Source organism: Dasypus novemcinctus, chromosome 23, assembly GCF_030445035.2.
Source record: "Dasypus novemcinctus isolate mDasNov1 chromosome 23, mDasNov1.1.hap2, whole genome shotgun sequence".
NCBI classification, from domain to species: domain Eukaryota; kingdom Metazoa; phylum Chordata; class Mammalia; order Cingulata; family Dasypodidae; genus Dasypus; species Dasypus novemcinctus.
In genome coordinates, this window is record NC_080695.1 from 16,421,423 (window position 1) to 16,438,853 (window position 17,431).

The 17,431-nt window shown below is 57.1% G+C and overlaps 1 protein-coding gene across 2 annotated transcripts in view; it reads left to right on the forward strand.

The window, feature by feature from the left end:
* COL26A1 (collagen type XXVI alpha 1 chain) overlaps window positions 1-17,431 on the forward strand; it is a 184,817-nt gene that overhangs the window by 148,413 nt on the left and 18,973 nt on the right. For both annotated transcript variants that reach the window (XM_058285902.1, XM_058285903.1), the window contains exon 4: window positions 14,294-14,355. In XM_058285902.1, the coding sequence (XP_058141885.1) occupies window positions 14,294-14,355 (62 nt within the window). The remainder of the gene's footprint in view (window positions 1-14,293; window positions 14,356-17,431) is intronic.

Consider the following 17,431-nt stretch of genomic DNA (forward strand, 5'->3'; position numbering starts at 1 on the left):
TGGACCAGCGCGAGCGCCCCGGGAATGTGAGCTGCTGTTTTCTTCTCATTGCACCAGCTCCGCCAGACCCTCTGCTCTTGTGAACTTGGACAAGAATGTTTCCTGCCTCCCTCCCACCCCCAGGGACCCCAGCCAGAGCGCCATGAACTTCAGCATCGGCGCGTGCCCTTATCTCTACCTTCAGTCCCCGGGTGGTGGCGTGAGCCCCTTTCCGCCTCCTGGGGCCTGAGTGGAAATGGAAACCAGCTGCTGCGCAGCCGCGGCCTCCCGCTGGGCTCCCGGCCCAGAGCTGCCAGGGCGCTGCGGCCGCCAGCCCGGGGGCCCGGCTCGACCCCCGGGAGGAAGGCAGCCCCCCACCCCCTGGCCTCCTGCGCTCCTCCAGGGCCGGGCGGGGAGGGACAGAGCGGGAGCACCTGCCCGCAGCCTCCCCCCAGGCAAGGTGGGGCGCACCTCGCGGAGGTCACACTCCCCTCCCCGCCCCCCGGGTGGGCCCCGGGTGCTCTCCTCTTCAGGTCCTCATGTAAGCACCCCCGTCCAGGACCTCACAGGCGCCCTGCACCTTTTCTGATTCTGGGTCTCCGGGCCTCTTGCTGACATTCCTGAGCACCGGGGGCTCCTAGAGCAGGTGGACAGGGCCGCTCCTTCGCCCCCAGGGGCCGGGCCAGGAATGCCCCTGGCCTGGCCGGCTTGTCCTCCCTGCTCTTGCTGTCCCTGCGAGACAGCGGGAGGGCACGGGCTTCTCTCAGAGGGCGCCGGTCCCGGGGCAGCCTGCACCCGCCCCAGGCAGGCTGGAGAATGAGGGGGAAAGACGCAGGGGGGGCTCTCACCTTTCATCAGGCCGCCTGGCTGCCAGCTGGAGGTGGGAGAAAGCAGGACCGGGGGGGGCCCCTTCCCCCTGCTGCTCGCTCCACCAGGGCAGCCTGCTGGCTTCCCGAGGGGACCCACGAGCAGCTTTGCACCCCCTGTGACAGGGGCGTACACCTCCCCCCATATTAAGACTGCAAGAAGGAATGAGCCTTGTCCCTTGCCCCCAGGGAGCTCACAGCTCTGGGGAAGACGGGAGCACATGCACACATAATCCCCATCCGGGGTGCTCAGTGCCCTCATCAAGGTGTCACAGTTCCACAGGTTGGAAGGGAGATACCGAAGTCTGTCCAGGGTGGTCAAGGAAATCTTCCTGGAGGAGGTGGCAAAGACCTAGCAGAGGGAGAGGTGCCCAGAGCACGGCAAGTGGTCCATGCGGGCAGGGTTCGTCCTCCAGGCGATGGGGAGGCTGATGGGGTCAGGTGGGCGCTTTAGGACAATTAGGGGTACACCTCGATGAGATTTTCACAAACCAACTTCCCCTTTGTAACCAGCACCGGGGTCATACAAGAGAACCTTTTCATCACTCTCAAAAACCTTTCTCCTGCCCCTTTGGATCACTACCCTCCCTGCGTAGGCTGTAATCTGAATTCTGACTCTCTAAGCTTCCTTTTGCCTGTTTTTGAGCTTTATATAAATGGAATCATACAGAAGGTACTCTTTGGGGTCTGTCACCTGCCATTCAACATTATGTTTGTGTTAGCCACGTCGTGGCGTGTGAGTGGTTCACTCTTATTGTGTGAATATACGATTTGCTTATCCAGTTGATTGCTGATGGGAATGCGGGTTGTTTACAGTTTTTGGTCATGCGTGGCACCGCTGCTATGAACACGCTCGACGTGTCTTTTGGTGAGCATCCTCCTTCCTTTTTATTGGATATATATCTAGGAGTGGAATTGCTGGCTCATATTCAGCCTGACTAGAAACTGCCAAACAGTTTTTTAAAGTGCTTGTAGCACGTGCACCCCATCTTCACCCCAGCAGTTGCGCCAAGTCCTCTGTAGTGTCTGGTGCTGTACTCTTGTATTTCAGCCATGCTGGTGGGAGCGGGGGAGGCTTGCGTTTCCCTGCCGTGGCTGTTGAAGTTGAACCACTCTCCGTGGGATTATTGGCCAACCTGAGACCTCGTTTTGTGGGTATCTCTATTGCGAGGACCTTCTTCCACTTTTTGGCACACCTCTTCATTCCCTTACTGGTGTTCTTTGATGAAAAGAAGGTCTTTAATTTTAACAGGGTCCAATATATCAAAATTGTCTTTATTTACTTTTAATTAATTAATTTATTCCCCTGCTCCCCATTCCCCCCATTGTCTGCTCTCTGTGTCCATTCACTGTGTGCTCTTCTGCGTCTGCTTGTCTTCTCATTAGGCGGCTCTGGGAGCCAATCCTGGGACCTTCTGGAGTGGGAGAGAGGCGATCACTCTCTTGTGCCACCTCAGCTGCCTGTTCTGCTATGTCTTCTTATTGTCTGTCCTCTGTGTCTCTTGTTGCGTCACCTTGCTGCGTCAGCTCTCCGCGTCGGCCGGCACTCCTGCGCGGGGCAGCACTCCTGTGCAGGGTGGGGGGGCACTCCCATGTGGGCCAGCTCGCCCTCACCAGGAGGCCCTGGGCATCAAACCTTGGACCTCCTGTATGGTAAGCGGGAGCCCACCTGCTTGAGCCACACCCGTTTTCCTCAAAATTGTCTTCAATGTTGGTGCTTTGCAGGTCCTGTTTAAGAAACCTTTATCTATTCCAAGATCATGAGGACTGTCTCCTACGTTTCCTTCTAAAAGCTGTATTGTTTTACCTTTTACACTTAGATCTACATCTGGAAATGATTGTTATGTATGGTGTGGGTTACGGGTCAAACACCTCTTATTTTTCTTTTCCATGTGGATATCCAAATTGCAAAGCTTATCCTTTCTCCACTGTACTGCATTTCTGCCTTTTTCATAAGAAAGTAGGTGACTGTATAAATGTGGGTCTATTTGTCTATCCTTGCACTGATGATACAGTATCTTAATTACTACAGTTTTAGAATAGGTCTCAATTCTTGTAGTTTACATCTTCCACTTTTGTTCTCCTTCCAAGTTCACCTTGGCTATTCCAGGGCCTTTGTGTTTTCATATACATTTTCTAATCAATCTGCAGTTTCCACAAAAAAATCTGTTAGAATTTTGAAATAAGATTGCATTGAATCCAAAGATCAATTACAATTCAATATTGAGTCTTCCAATCCATGAACATGGTATATCTCTCCATTTATTTAGCTCTTGTTTCCCTCAGTGATGTTTTATAGTTTTCAGTAGGTTTATTCCTACTTTGATGCTTTTGTAAATGGTATCATTCTAAAATTTCATTTCCTATTTCTTTGTTGTGGTGTATAGAAATACAGCTGATTTTTATAAACTGTCTTTGCATACCAGCAACTTTGCTAGATTCATCCAATAATTCTAATAATTCCTCTCTGGATTTTTGGGGAAAAGACCTGCCAGCCTTGAGGTCTAGGCTCATGTGGAATTAGAGAGGGAGGAAGACAGACTTAGCCAGCTAGATCAGCAGAGCCCCCAGGGCCGTGGTGGGTGCAGAAATCACAGGCAGACTTTGCCCATGACATGCCATGGTCCAGGCACATGTCTTCACATGATATTGCAAGGTCATGCACTGGACTGTGTGTGAGCCATGAGCCAACCCTCCTGGAAGCTGGGGTATCCAGCCCAGCCTAGCAAGGCCTCATGGGCAGGGAAAACCTGGGTTCTGTTTCTGGTCTTTGCGTGACAAGCTGTGTCTCCTTGAGCACATTGCTGAACCTCTCTGAGTCTCATCCTCCTCACTAGCAAAGGGAGGGCAATAGGCTAGGGCATTTGTGGTTCACCCCATAGGTGCTTGATAAACACTGGTGAATCATTTGCACATGCCAGCATTGGCCTCTTTCCCTGTGGGGTGTTTCTGACCATCATCAGAAAGTTCTGCAGCCCAGGGCTGCTGGCGTGGGTGCCTGTGTGCATGGAGGGGGTCGTACCAGCTACCGTTGTGTTCCCTGCGGTTTTCTCCCTGTTCCCGCTTCCTGCCAGCCTCACCCCAGGAAGCACAGCCAGGTGGCTGATGGCCCATGCGGGAGGTGGGTGCACCTTGCCACCCTCTCCAGCGTCTCAGGCGGGCTGTGGGGGCCTGAGGCTGTTCCGAGAAGCTGCGGTGCAGTTGGCTCCTTATGTTTCCACGGGGAGGCCCCCCCGAGTCTGCCCCTGTCCAAGAAACAACTTCAATAAAAGTCTTGGCAGAGGTTCCTGAAAATCCGTGTCCTCTCTGTGATCTCCGATAAAGAGAAGGATGGAATTTAACGACTCCGTTCTGTCTCCGAGCAGCTGTGTCCGGCCTGCGGCTCCCCAGCCCCCTGATGGGGTTCACCATGCTGGCATCTGGCGGGGAGCTGTAGAGGTGGCACAGGGCGGGACCCCCACCCTCGACCTGGCCTTGTCCTCTCCATCGTGCCTCTCCGGGGTGTGAGGCTTAGAGAAGTTGGGTCTGTCTGCTGAGTGGCTAGGACAAGCAGCTCTTCTAGAAGTTACCAGAAGGGTGGTTTTCCACCTGGTCCAGGCCACCTCCAGGGCTGGGCTCCCAGCACCAGGCGGGACACCTTTTGGGGACACCAGAAATCTAGGCTCACCATGCCCCGATTGCCCCAGGGGCCCGGCGAACTCCGGGAGGCTCGGGGAACCCCAGCCTGCCAGCCGGCTTGCCTGACCCCATCCCGGATACGCACTGCCGATGGGATTCCAACCCGATACAGGAACGTAAACCAGGGGTCCGCGGGGGTTCTGACGGGCAGGCTGCCAGCGCCAGGGCAGGCCGAATCTCGGAGAGGTGAGGCGGGTGGGGGCAGGGAGCAGGCGCCCTGGGCACATCCCAGCACCACTCCCCCTCCGGGGTGCCGTTGGGCCCGGTGCTCGGCGTCGTCGCTCGCTCCCTCCTTGGTGGGAGGGAGGGTCAGCCGGGCCCCTCGCAGGCTGATGCCAGGAGTTGGTGAGTCAGGCCGTGGAGCCCTTAGTCCTGGACAGATATGCCGGGGACTCTGGCCTTTGTGTCAGGCCCTAAGTAGTTGAGAAATTAAGAGCCAAGAGCAGGCCTGTCCTGGTCCGTTTCCAGCGGGGTGACTTTTAGCAAACTTGCCTAATCTCGCCGAGCCTCGGCTTTCCCGTCTGCAAAACGGGGACAGCGATCTCATGCCTGCTTCACAGGGTGCCCCCGCCTGTCTCCACCTTGGCAGGAAGAGGGGAGACAGGGGCTGGTCTTCAAGTGACTGATAGGCCCAGGAGAGAGGGAGGCTGAGTTTTGCGGGCTGGACCTTCCTGAGGCCCGGATGGAGAAGCGAGAGGCAGAGCTGAAAGGTGGGGTTACCAAGCCGGGGAAAGCAGAAAGGCAGGCACCCAGGTGCTGGCCCCTCCTGGGACCTGTCGACGCTCTTGGCATCTTGGGGACAGGGTCTCAGGCCGAGGCAAAGGGGCTAAGGTCAGAACAGATGCCCCTCTCTCCCGCCACATCTCCCCTCCCCACCCAGCAACCCTAAAGGGGTAGAGGGGGTTGGCCCCCTTTTTAGATCAGGAAACGGAGTCAAATGTAATATCACCCAGAAATTTTAGACAAATGGGAAAAACTCACCCACAGCGCATCACCCTACCACTGCAGCTATTCTTTTTTCCACATGTTGCCTTCCATTTCCTGACTGTCCATCTCTTTTTAATATAATTGTAAGCAGAATACAGATGCAGTTTTGTATGAGCAAGTTCTATGTTCTCACCCTCTTAAAATGTTAATTATATTCTGTATATTAATAAGGCATATTGTTTGAAGAATTCAGATGGTGGTTCTTCAAAGCTCACAATGAACAAGTGCCGTCTCCTGCACCCTCTCGACCCCAGATCTTTGCTCCTTATAGTCAAGTTTTGTTTGTTTTTTGTAAATATCACTTATACACTGTTATTTCTTTTATTTTCTCTTTTATTCTTGGAGATTCTCTGTTGACTTCCTCTTGTGGAAGACTCTGGCTTTTTTTTTTCTTTCTTTCTTTTTTTTACCCCTGCGCCATCCTCCACAATTTTTCTTCCTTCCAACCTCCCACCATTATAGTATCATGATTCAGGTTAGGTCAATAGACAAGTAGAATATGCTAAAGAAAATAGAATTCACAGCCAAATCAGGTAGTATATCAAGATGTCTTTGCTTTCTTTAAACTTTTTATTAATATTTCTCAGGAAGTTGATACTGTTTTTACATATTCCTGCTTTGTGTCTTTTTCGCTTCTTTACTCCCTTATTTTGGTGGATGTATAAGTCAGCCAAAGGGGCGTTGATCCAAAGTACCAGAAATCTGCTGGCTTTTATAAAGGGTATTTATTTACAGTGACAAGGCCCTAAAGAGGCCAACTCAAGGTACCTAAGAGGTACTTTCTCACCAAAGTCCGTTGCGACCTGTTGAAGCAAGATGGCGGGCGATGTCTGCGAGGGTTCAACCTTCCTCTTCCTCTTTTTTTTTTTTTCCAAAAGATTTATTTATTTATTTATTTATCTCCCATTCCCTCCCACCCTGGCTGTCTGTTTTCTGTGTCTATTGGCTGCGTGTTCTTCTCTGTCCGCTTCTGTTGTTGTCAGCGGCATGGCAATCTGTGTTTCCTTTTTTTGTTGTTGTTGGGTATCTTGCTGTGTCAGGTCTCCGTATGTGCGGCACCATTCTTGGGCAGGCTGCACTTTCTCTCGAGCTGGGTGGCTCTCCTTACGGGGTGCACTCCTTGAGCGTGGGGCTCCTGTGTGGCAGGGCACTCCTTGCACGCATCAGCACTGTGCATGGGCCAGCTCCACATGGGTCAAGGAGGCCTGGGGTTTGAACCGCGGACCTCCCATGTGGTAGACGGATGCCCTAACCACTGGGCCAAGTCCGCTTCCCTCCTCTTCCTCTTGAGGCAATGTGGATCCAGCTTCTTCCAGTCTCAGCTGTAGGCTGGAAGGCTGGTACTTTCCGGACCTTCTCGGCTGCTCAGGGTTCTTCAGCTGCAAACTACCAGGCAAATGGCTCCACTCGCCCCAGGGCTTTGGCTGTTTGAATCTTCTCCTTCCTGTCACATGGCAGGACCAAAATGACCAAGTTCTGTCCTCGTCGGAATCTTCTTCTGTGTGAGCTCCTGAATGAGTGTCTGTTTAGAGCAGCCCACCAAGGGGGCAGGGACTCAGCTCTGAGTCACACCCTAGTAAGGTGGTGGAATCAAAGGCCTAATCTTTTTTCTTCTTCTTCTTCATTTTCTTTTAAATGTTACATTCAAAAAATATGAGGTCCCATATACCCCCCACCCCCCCCCTCCCACATCAACAACCTCTTCCATCATTGCAGCACATCCACTGCACTGGCGAGTACATTCTGGAGCACCGCTGCACCACATGGACAGTGGTCCACATTGTAGTCCACACTCTCCCCCAGGCCACCCAGTGGGCCACGACAGGAAATAAAACATCCAGCATCCGTCCCTGCAGCACCGCCCAGGACAACTCCAAATCCTGAAAATGCCCCCACACCATATCTCTTCTTCTGTCTCCCTACCTTCAGCAGCCACCGTGGCCACCTCTCCACATCACTACTACAATTTCTTCCCTTACTAATCACAACATTTCCCCAGCAGAACACCAGTAAGTCCACTCTAATCCATACTCTATTCCTCCATCCTGTGGACCCTGGGATGGTTATATCCAGTCCTCCTCTATATCAAGAGGGCAAAGCCCTAATCTTAATAGCTAATTTAATTGAGATATCTCAGCTAAATCTACAATCAAAGGGTATCCCACCCAGAGGAACAGACAAGTTTACAAACATAATCCTTATCTTTTTGGGGGTTCATAAATAATCTCAAACTGCCACAGTGGAGTACATCCTTCAACATCTTCCTGAAAAAGGGTGTATGGAGAATAAATGCTTTGAAGGCATGCAGGTCTAAAAATGCCTTCATTCTACTCTCAGATCTTAAGGGATAGTTGAGCTGGATATAGAATCTTAGCCAGGAAACCCTGGCTTCGGAAGTTCTGTGATAATATGCTTTCTTGGCAAGTTCTTTTTTCTTCTGGCACTTTGTGTGCCCTATCAGTTGGAATTTCATTCCTTCATTTTTGGGTGACCTTCTTGAATTATTTTCTCCACTTCTCTGGTCTCTTTCTCTGGAACCTCCAGTTGGTCAGATGTTAGACCTCCTGGATTGTTCCTCTAGTTTTCTTATATTTTCTGTCCAATTTTTGCCCTTTTTATCAACTTTCTAGGAAATTCCCATATCTTCTAATGCTTTTACTGAAGTTTTTATATCGACTCCCCTCCCCCCATTTCTAAAGCTCACTTTTGTTTTCTGACTATTCCTTTTTAGTAGCTTCCTGTTGTTGCTTCAGGGATGCAGTGTCTGTTTGTTTGTTTTTGTAGTTTTTTTCCTATCCACTTTTCTGAGTGAGCTTTTTTCTGTCTGTTGTTTTGGGCTTCGTCTTTCTTGTTGGAAGCCGTCTGCTCAGATTTCATAGCCAGCTGCCTGGAATCCATGAGCCTGGCAGGCTCGCCTTCTCATGGGCGTCATTGTAAGAATTCCTGCTGGGTCCACAGTGCTATGTCTCTGGGTCTTCTTTCTTGGGCTAGTCAGTGTCCCCCGAGGGCAATCTTATGATCTGTTGGGATGTGGTATAATCCTTGCTTTCCGGGTGCCATTTGGGGTTAGGATGCTGGGATATCACCATGGAGTATTTTCAGTTTTACGTAATTCCCAAGGAAGAAGGTGACCAATATACTTAGCTACTTTTCTCCCCCCACACCTCTCCTCTGTGGACTCTAACGTCTCCTGCCCTGAGGCCTGTGCCCCTGCTGCTGCCTCCTCATTGAAATTTTGATAAAGGGGGTCTTTGGGGGGTTCCAGCTGTGGGGCTCTGCTGCCCACCTGTTTGCCATGGTGTCTTTCTGACTGGGATAGATCTTAGTTTTCAAGGATGAGAATGAGCTGTTGAGACAAAGAAGGGGGCAGGGAAGAGGACTGTCCTAAGGAAGAAATGCACGTGCAAAAGCTTGCAGGCTCCAAGGAGCCTCTGGTCAAGGGGTGGGGAAGTGCAGGTGGTCTGGCCTGGCTGGAGGGGTGTGGCCTGGCTGGAGGGGCATGGCCTGGCAGGAGAGGCGTGGCCTGGCTGGCGGGTATGGCCTGGTTGGAGACATGGCCTGTCTGGGGGTGTGGCCTGATGAGAGGTGTGGCCTGGCTGGAGGGGTGTGGCCTGGCAGGAGAGGTGTGGCCTGGCTGGTGGGTATGGCCTGGTTGGAGACATGGCCTGTCTGGGGGTGTGGCCTGATGAGAGGTGTGGCCTGGCTGGAGGGGTGTGGCCTGACTGGGGGTGTGGCCTGATTAGAGGTGTGGCCTGGCTGGAGGGGTGTGGCCTGGCTGGAGGGGTGTGGCCTGGTTGGAGGAGATGTGGCCTGGCTGGGGCTGTGGCCTGATGAGAGGTGTGGCCCGGCTGGAGGGGTGTGGCCTGGCAGAAGAGGTGTGGCCTGGCTGGTGGGTATGACCTAGTTGGAGGAGATGTGGCCTGGCTGGGGGTGTGGCCTGATGAGAGGTGTGACCCGGCTGGAGGGGTGTGGCCTGGATGGAGGGGTGTGGCCCTGTTCCAGCAGGCGGTAATCAGGAGGAGAAGGCAGGAGTGGCCAGGACACGCCTGGTCAGAAAGCCCAGGCAAGACAAGAACTTTTTCCAGGGGACATTGGGACTGTTCAGTGTTTCTAGCAGAGGCTCGGATGACCAGACTGTGACCAGTGGAGATGGGCCTTGTTGACCCCCAGAAGCCCCGTGGGGGGTGGGGGGAGGCCCTGAAAGCCTGTGTGAGATGTTAATATCAGACCAAAACAAAACAAAACCCACCACCGAAAAACATGAGGCTAAGTGAAAGAAACCAGACACAAAGTACTACACACTGTATGACTCCATTTACATGAAATGTAAATAGAAATCAATTTATAAAGATGAAATTAGATTAGTGGTTATGTAGGGCTGGGGAAGGAAAGGGAGACTGAGAATTGACTGCTAAGGGTTCTGGGTTTTTTCTGGAGTAATGAAATTGTTCTAAAATTTTTTGTGGTGATGAATGCACCACATTGTGATTATTCTAAAAGCCATTTCTTATACACTTTGGATAGCTTGTGTGGTATGTGAGTATATCTCAGTAAAACTGCTTAAAAATAAATAAGTGCTCAAGAAAAGCCAGAAGTAGCCACTCTGTAGGGCAGGGGAAGCATAGAGAGATTGAGGGGTGAAGGATTTTCTTGTTTGTCTGTTTTTTGTTTATTATTATTAAAATCATGAAAATGCTCTAATCATGATTGAAGTGATGAACGCACAGTGATGCGATTAGACCAAATACCATTGGTGGTACACTTTGGATGGACTGTCTGCTTTGTTGATATGTATCAATAAAATGGACTTGTTTACACAACAGAACAAAACAAGCAAACAGACAAAAAGCATGTGTGGCCCAAGGCTGACCCAGGGACAGGAAGATGCCTGAGGCCTCAGAGCTGGCCCCCCAGCTCTCCTCCCCGCTCTGTCCCCTGTCGCCGTGGGTCAACCGAGGCCACTGGGCACCTCCTCACTCCTCTGGCACCCTGTGCTCACCCATGACCAAACCAGCTGGCCCCTCCGCTGCCGCCTCCCCTGGGGGCATGTGACCTCATTGATGGCCTCGGGGCTTTCCTCTCCTAACAGGATGGGGAGGTCAGGGCTTGGGTCAGAGGTCTCCAGGTAGAGTGCCAGCCTGGCCTGGGCACACCCCGCCCTGACACGCCCCCTGCCTGCAGACTCATCTCCGGGACCCCCCCCGCAGAGGGAGCTGCGGAAACTGGGCCTCTGGGGACACGACCCCTGCGTGCCCTGGCTGCCCCTGCCCGAGCCTTGCAGTGGACCCACTGACCAGCAGGGCGCCTCAGAGGCCTTGGTCACCTGCCATCCTGCAGCGGGGCGGAGGGGGCCCAGGCGTGCGAGATGAGGACAGGGCGCAGGTGGTGGGTGCAGGGTCCTGGAGCCTGGAGCCCTTGGAGCTGATTCCAATGCAAACCCCTTTTACAGATGGGGAAACTGAGGGCAGGGAGGGAGGGGCCTCGCCCGGGCCGCACAGCGAGTTGGAGGCAGTCTAGATGTGGGTTCCCCGGGGTTGTCTGTCGGCTGAGCACACCGTGCAGCCTCTCTGTCTCACACACGCACACACAGAGGGCGGTTTGCCAGGCACCTCCGCGCTTCCAACGCACAGACGTTGACACTGGTTTCCGGGTCTGCGTGCCCGAGACGGGGAAACGGGGGCCCCCGCTGGAAAGAGCCTGGAACGTGGGAATTCTTAGCATCACAGAAATCCAGAGCCCTTGGGGCGCTTGTCTCAGGGAAACTGAGGCCCAGGGAGGGTCACAGAGCCAGGAGGTGGCGGAGCCAGCCCCACCGGTCCCGTTTCCATGTTGCCGCACCTCTGATGGATAATTAAAGTTACACAAACACTGTTTAATTGCCCGTTGATGACAGAGCACCAGGGCGGGCCGTAAACCCACCCCGCTTTGGGACGCCTGCCCGGGCGCAGGTGGCACGGGGCGGCCAAGTTGGCTGCCTCACTTTGCCCGCTGGCTGGGCCCCTGGAGCCGCTCTGCGTGGGAGAGCTGGACACCCGGCGCCCGCTGACAGCCAGGCCTGCCCCCCTGCCAAGAGGGCGCCCCGTGCCAGGGCAGGCCGGGCAGGGGCCCAGCACACTTTCCAGAAATAGGCTCACCCCTCCCTTGGCTGACCTCTCCTCTGCAGAGAGTCCTCTGTTGCCTCAGGACCTGGAAACTGAGTTTGTTTGGGACCCCGAAGGGCCTGAGAATGTGTAGTTTTCACGGTTGCCTGGGCAGGGGGGGGCGGCTGTTTTTTTGTGACTGGGGCTTGAACTTACGCTTGACCCACATCCACCTCCTCCTGCCCTTTTCTGGCCGGCCTGACGGGGGGTGTCCTCCCCCCCATTACATGGAGGAGGAAACTGAGGCTCAAGCAGCAAAGTCACGAGTTCGAGTCTGGAGGCCACTCTTCTTCCCCCAGGGTGCACGCTGCTCAGGAGGCACCCAGGCCTTTTCTCCCCAACTAGACAGGCCTGGAGCACCCCAACCCCGCTGCCCTGGCACCCCCCGTCAGCATCAGCACAGAGTCACCTTGCGAGCCTCCAGGAGCGTGAGGGGATGGTTGCCAGAGTATAGATGGGTGGTTGGGTGGCAGGGAAGGTGGGTTGATAGATGGGGAGGCTAGGGTGGACAGATGGATGGACAGATGGGTGGGTGGGTGGAAGAAAGGGTGGGTGCACGGGAAAAGTTAGAGTGTGGGGCGGACACATGGGACTCACTGTTTTGATCTGTGCCCTTAGAGACCTTTCTTTATAGCCCAGGACCCTGGCCCACCTGTATTCAAGAGGGAGGTGCTAAGAAGCCCCCCGAGGCTCTGTCCACGTGACAGAGCTTGTCTAGTGGGGACCCAGCCGTGGCTTTGGAGGTCTCCCTGAATGTCCGTGTCTGTGAGCCTCTACCCCTGGGCTCTTTCACCAGGGAGGAGCCCTCCCGACCCGCCTGGGCTCTTTCCAGCTTCAGGGGAGCCTGGTCTAGCCTCGGACCCTGCTCTGGTGTGCTGGGCGCGAGCTGTGCTGACCGCGTTCCGTTTTGCAAACTGCTCTGGGCAGCTCTTGCCTCCTGGACCGAGATTTCTCCGCCCTTCTCTTTGTCTTGAAGTTGTAGCCCTTTTTATTTCTTGACCCCCGCTTTCCTGGGAGGAACTGGAACAAGATACGTGTGTTCAGTCCACCGTGTTTAACCAGAGAGTCTCCCCATCGAGAGCTTTACGTTTGTAAAGTCCTGCCCCCGCCCCAAGTCAGAAAAAGGCACACATTCTTCCAGTGTTTTAATGTTTCAATGTTTATACCTCCATCTTCAGTCTGTTTTATGTATTGGGGCAACGGACAAGGTTTTATTGAAGGGGAGAAAGAATGCTGGTCTCCAAAAAAAATGCTTGTAAAGGCTTGGCCGAGCCGGGGGCGGGCAGGGCCGCCTGAGTCCCCGCGGAGCCTCCTTGTAAACCCGGGAAGGGCTGCGGGAGCAGCAGGCAGGGGGGCCTCCAGCCCCGGGCCCTTTAGCCGCGTCCCTCGGGGAGGACACAGCGGGACCACTGAGACCCTCGCGGCCCCCCCACGCCTCTCGTGGAGGGATACTGGGGAACAAGGAAATCGCAAGGTGCTTTGCATTCGGGCCTAAAACCATCTCCGGACGGGGCGGGGGTTGGGGAGCGGCCGTGGCCCGTGACGGTGGGTCCCTCCCCTGGCCGCCAGCCACGACGAGCCACGCGGGACCCGCCGAGGAGCCCGCAGGCCTCTGTGTCTGTTTATCCGGGCAGGGTTCCTGTGGGGTCAGGCTTTGAACTGAGCAATGACAAAGAGGAACTGGGCCTGCCTCTTGACTTCGGGCACAATAAAGGCTCTTAGGGACAGCTTCGAACCTTCTATTTCCTCATTAAAGGGCTCTGGGCCTCTGGGGGAGACAGATAATTGCAGACCGGGGAGACTTGTGTCTGGGGGTGTCCATTACTGGCCTGCCCGCCCCCACTCTCTCCGTGTCCCACCCCCGGGTGCTCTGCTGCCAGAGGGAGCTTTTAAAAGTGCAAATCTGACCTTGACTTTCACCCACCTACACCCCTCCAGGCCCTCCCCCTTGGCCTCAGTCCAGCCCCCAAGTGCCCCGCTCCCGGACCCCACGCAAGAGGACTGCCCTCTGTAGCTGCGGCCCCAGCTGCCCCGGGGATGCACAAGGACGGTGCTGCTGGCAGGCCCTGCCTGCCGCCACTGCCCCCTGCGCCGCAGCACTTGCTCTCCCCTCCGCCTGCACCTGGCCTCGCCGCCCACCTTCCGTACCTGGCCAGCCACTGCTCATCCTTCAGCTCTCCGCTGCCTCCAGGAAGTCGTCCCTGACTGCCCCCCCCCCAGCCTGGCTTTGACGACCCCATGGTGCTCTCGCAGCCCTAGGGCAGCCCTTACCAGCCCTCACCTTTCTGCCCCGCTCTTCTCAAAAAAAGGAGCATGTCTTATTGGCCATTCATTCATTCATTCATTCATTCATCAGATTTTTGTTGAGCTGCGACTTTGTGCCAGACACTGAGGTTCATGGGTGGATGAGGAGACCAAGGTCCCCATTCCCAGGCATCCCAGGGCTGGCTGCCTGACGTGGAGTGGACAGAGCACATGGCGTCCTGGTACCCCCAGAAAGGAGGCTCCCAGGCACGGCAGGCTGCATGGAGGAGGGGGCCTTGGGGAGGCCCACAGGCCAGGGAGGAGTCGCGGCGTCCTCGTGCTGGGCTGCCCGCTCCCAGGCCTGCCCGCGGCCTCACCTCTGCTCCTGTCCCTTTTCAGAATGCATGAACTGCACCCAGCTCAGCAGCATGAGCGAGCGGCTGACCACGCTGGAGGCCAAGGTCAGATGGGCTTGGAGCCTGGGCCGGGGGAGGGGGCTGGGAGGGGCGGGACTGCCAGGAATCTGCCGGAGCGGCCGGGGTGACCCAGCCTGGTGGGGTCTAGTGGGCCGGAGCCGCCGGCTGCAGCCTGGCCCCGGGGGTCGGAAGCTGCGGGGGCCTGGGTGTGGTGCTGGGTGGCCTGGGCCGGCCTCCTGGGGTGGGCATGGGAGGGTGAGGAGCTGGAGAAGCTGAATTCCCGGAGGAAAGAGGGGCAGTCGCTGCCCCTCCAGGGCTGCTGTCCTCAACTCAGGCTCCTCCTGGGAGGGGAACAGCGGCCCCCGGTGTGGCACGGACATGGCTCTGGCCAAGCGCCTGGAGGTTTGGGACCGCCCCGAGCCTCCGCCCCATGCCCCCCGCCTGGCACAGGACTGGGCCCAGAGGTGCGAGGGGACGAGACTTCCAGAAGCGCCACAGCGGGGCCACAGCCAGCCCCCAGCCCCGTCTCTACCGGGGAAGGAAAGCGTCTTGGGTCGAGAAGCCCTGAGACAAGGCCTGGAGCACAGTTGACTCACCTGGGGGTGGTCCCAGGCCACCCCGGCAGGAGAGCGGGCTAGCGATCCAGCACGGGCAGCCGGGCTCAGGCCCACGGGGCCCCCGGGAAACCCGGGAGCACCCCCGAGCCTGCCCACGGGGAGCCGATGTCCCTCCCTCGCCGCATGGGGGCTACACCTGGGGCTTACACCTGCCCCGCCAGCTGTCTCACCTGCCCGCCGAGCATGCTCCTGTGGCCAAAGTGCCACCAGCGTCTGTCCCAGAGGGTGGCAGGCCTGGTGGGGCCAGAGCCCCCCGCTCCTTGGCAGCCCAGGGGGTCTGGAGGCCAGGCTTGGGGCGGTGGGCGGGGGGCTCGGCCTGGGAAGGATGGGCTCCGGGGAAGGGGCCTCTGCGCAGCCGCTGGGGCTGTGGGAGCCGCTGGGGTGGAGCCAGGGCGGGAGGCTGGGGTAACTCGAGTCCTGGCAGAATTCTCTCGGGCAGGACCCCAGTGGCGGGGGGGCAGGACCCCAGTGGCGGGGGGGCAGGACCCCAGTGGCGGGGGGGCAGATGGCGTGGTATGGGAGGGGGCTTCCTGAAGTGGGAGTGAGCAGACGTGGCGGCGGGCCGGGAGCCAGAGCGGGGACTAGAACAGTGAGGTGGCTGCGAGAGCCCCTCGGCTGGGGCCCGGAAGTCGGGCGGACCCCAACCCGGAAGAGCCTGCTGGGCAGGTCCACGCGTGTGCACATACACGCACACAATGCACACGACCGCTCGTGCACACATGCACGACCATGTGCCTGCGCACACACAAGCAGGCGTGCACAAACCTGCTCACATGCACACACGCGCACCTGCCCATGCACGCGCTCACACGCGGAGCCCTGGCCGGCCCCTCACTACCCTTTGGCCTCCTGCTGTGAGGCCCCTGCCCCATGAGTGGGGGCCACACGAGTGCCCCATGGAGTCTGCCATGCCTGGGACCCCCACCAGCCAGGGGTCTTGGAAAGCTCTCCGAGCCCCCATCTCCTCCTTGGTGGAATGTGGCAAAGGGCTGGCATAGTGGCCCACGGTGGTGGCCCGGCTTTGTAAATGCTAACAGGTGGAAGGCTAGTGTCATCCGACAGAGCTGCTGCCGTCCCATCCTGCAGGTGGAGAGGTGGGCCTGTGGGGAGCTACCCTGGCAGAGCGCCTGGTACAAGAAGCCCCCGGGCACACACTGGGCCTTGGCCCCTTGGGCACAGGCAGGGATCTCGCTGCATCCTGCCCTCCTGGAGGTCAGCTGCCCTCCGGGGGTGGAAGGCCCAGACGGGCAGAGCTGCGGGCTGGGGCAGCCCTGGGAGGGTGGGCACGGTGCTGGCAGGCACGCTCTGGTACGCGGGCCAGGGCCCTGGGGCCTCAGTGAGGTTTGGCACAGGGCAGATGCTGGCAGCTCGCCCTGGTCCCGGCCCAGCGTCCGGGTGTGTTGAGTCACAGCTCCAGGGGAAGCCTGGCACTGTGCCAGCTGTCCCCGCCTGCCTGGCTCGCCCCTGTCCCCTTGCCATGTGCAGATTCTCCCCTGCCCCCCGCCCTCTGCTGACACCTTCTCACCCCAGGCCTCAATGCCATGGCCATGGGCGGCCAGGCCCGCGGCAGGGCTCGCTCAGGGGCCCCTCTGCAAACCTCAGGGGCTGGAGGAAGGGACAGCAGGATGTGGCAGAGAAACCAGGTCCAGGACACGGTCTTGGCAAATCCCTGCTCCTCTGGGCCACCATCTGCTGGCCCGTAAGATTTAAATCAAGGGAGTCACTGCCCCCCCCCGGGGTTGTTTGAGGCTGGTGTGGAAAGGTGAGCTCAGGCAGCTCTTGGATGGGGAGTGGGGGGAGGTCTTGAGTCTGGGGTGGGCAGAGGGGTGGCTGACCCCCTCCTCCTCGTCGGGACTCCAGGAGAGAAGCCGGCTCACCTCCCCGCTCCTGACGATGGCGAGCTGCGCTCTCCGGAAGGCGCTGGGGGCTTCCCTTGGTTCCTGAGTTTTGTCTGGCTGTAGCTGGCAGCCACCCACCTGCCACCTGCATGCCCAAGGGTCCCCTGGAGAGACGGGGCCACCTTGGGAGTTTGGTCGGCCCAGGTCAGTGGGCCCCGGGGGGCAGCGCCCTGGGGTGGGGGAGAGACCAGTCGCCAGGACAGCCCAGCAGCCTCAGGGCCTTCACCGAGGCCAGGCACATCCATGGGAGTCAGAGAGGACGCGGAGGCGGGGTCAGCTCAGGTCAGAAGGAGGGCTCAGACCGGGTGGGGCCAGAGCAGCAGCCAGGTTGGCAGACCCTCTAGGCAGCCGGAACAAGCCACGGGCCACCCCGAGCCTCCCGCGCTCTCGGACAAGAAGCCTGCTTCTGTGTGTCAGGTGGGACGTGTTTGGCTGCAAGTAGCAGGAACCCAGCGAATGGGAGCTTATGCCATAAAGACATATGTCATTGGCTCAACCAGACGTCCAGGAGTAGGTGGTCTCAGGATTGGTGTTGTGGCTCATGGAGGTACCCAAGGACCCAGGCTCTTTGCCACCCTCCCCTCTGCCTCAGTGCACTGGCTTTTG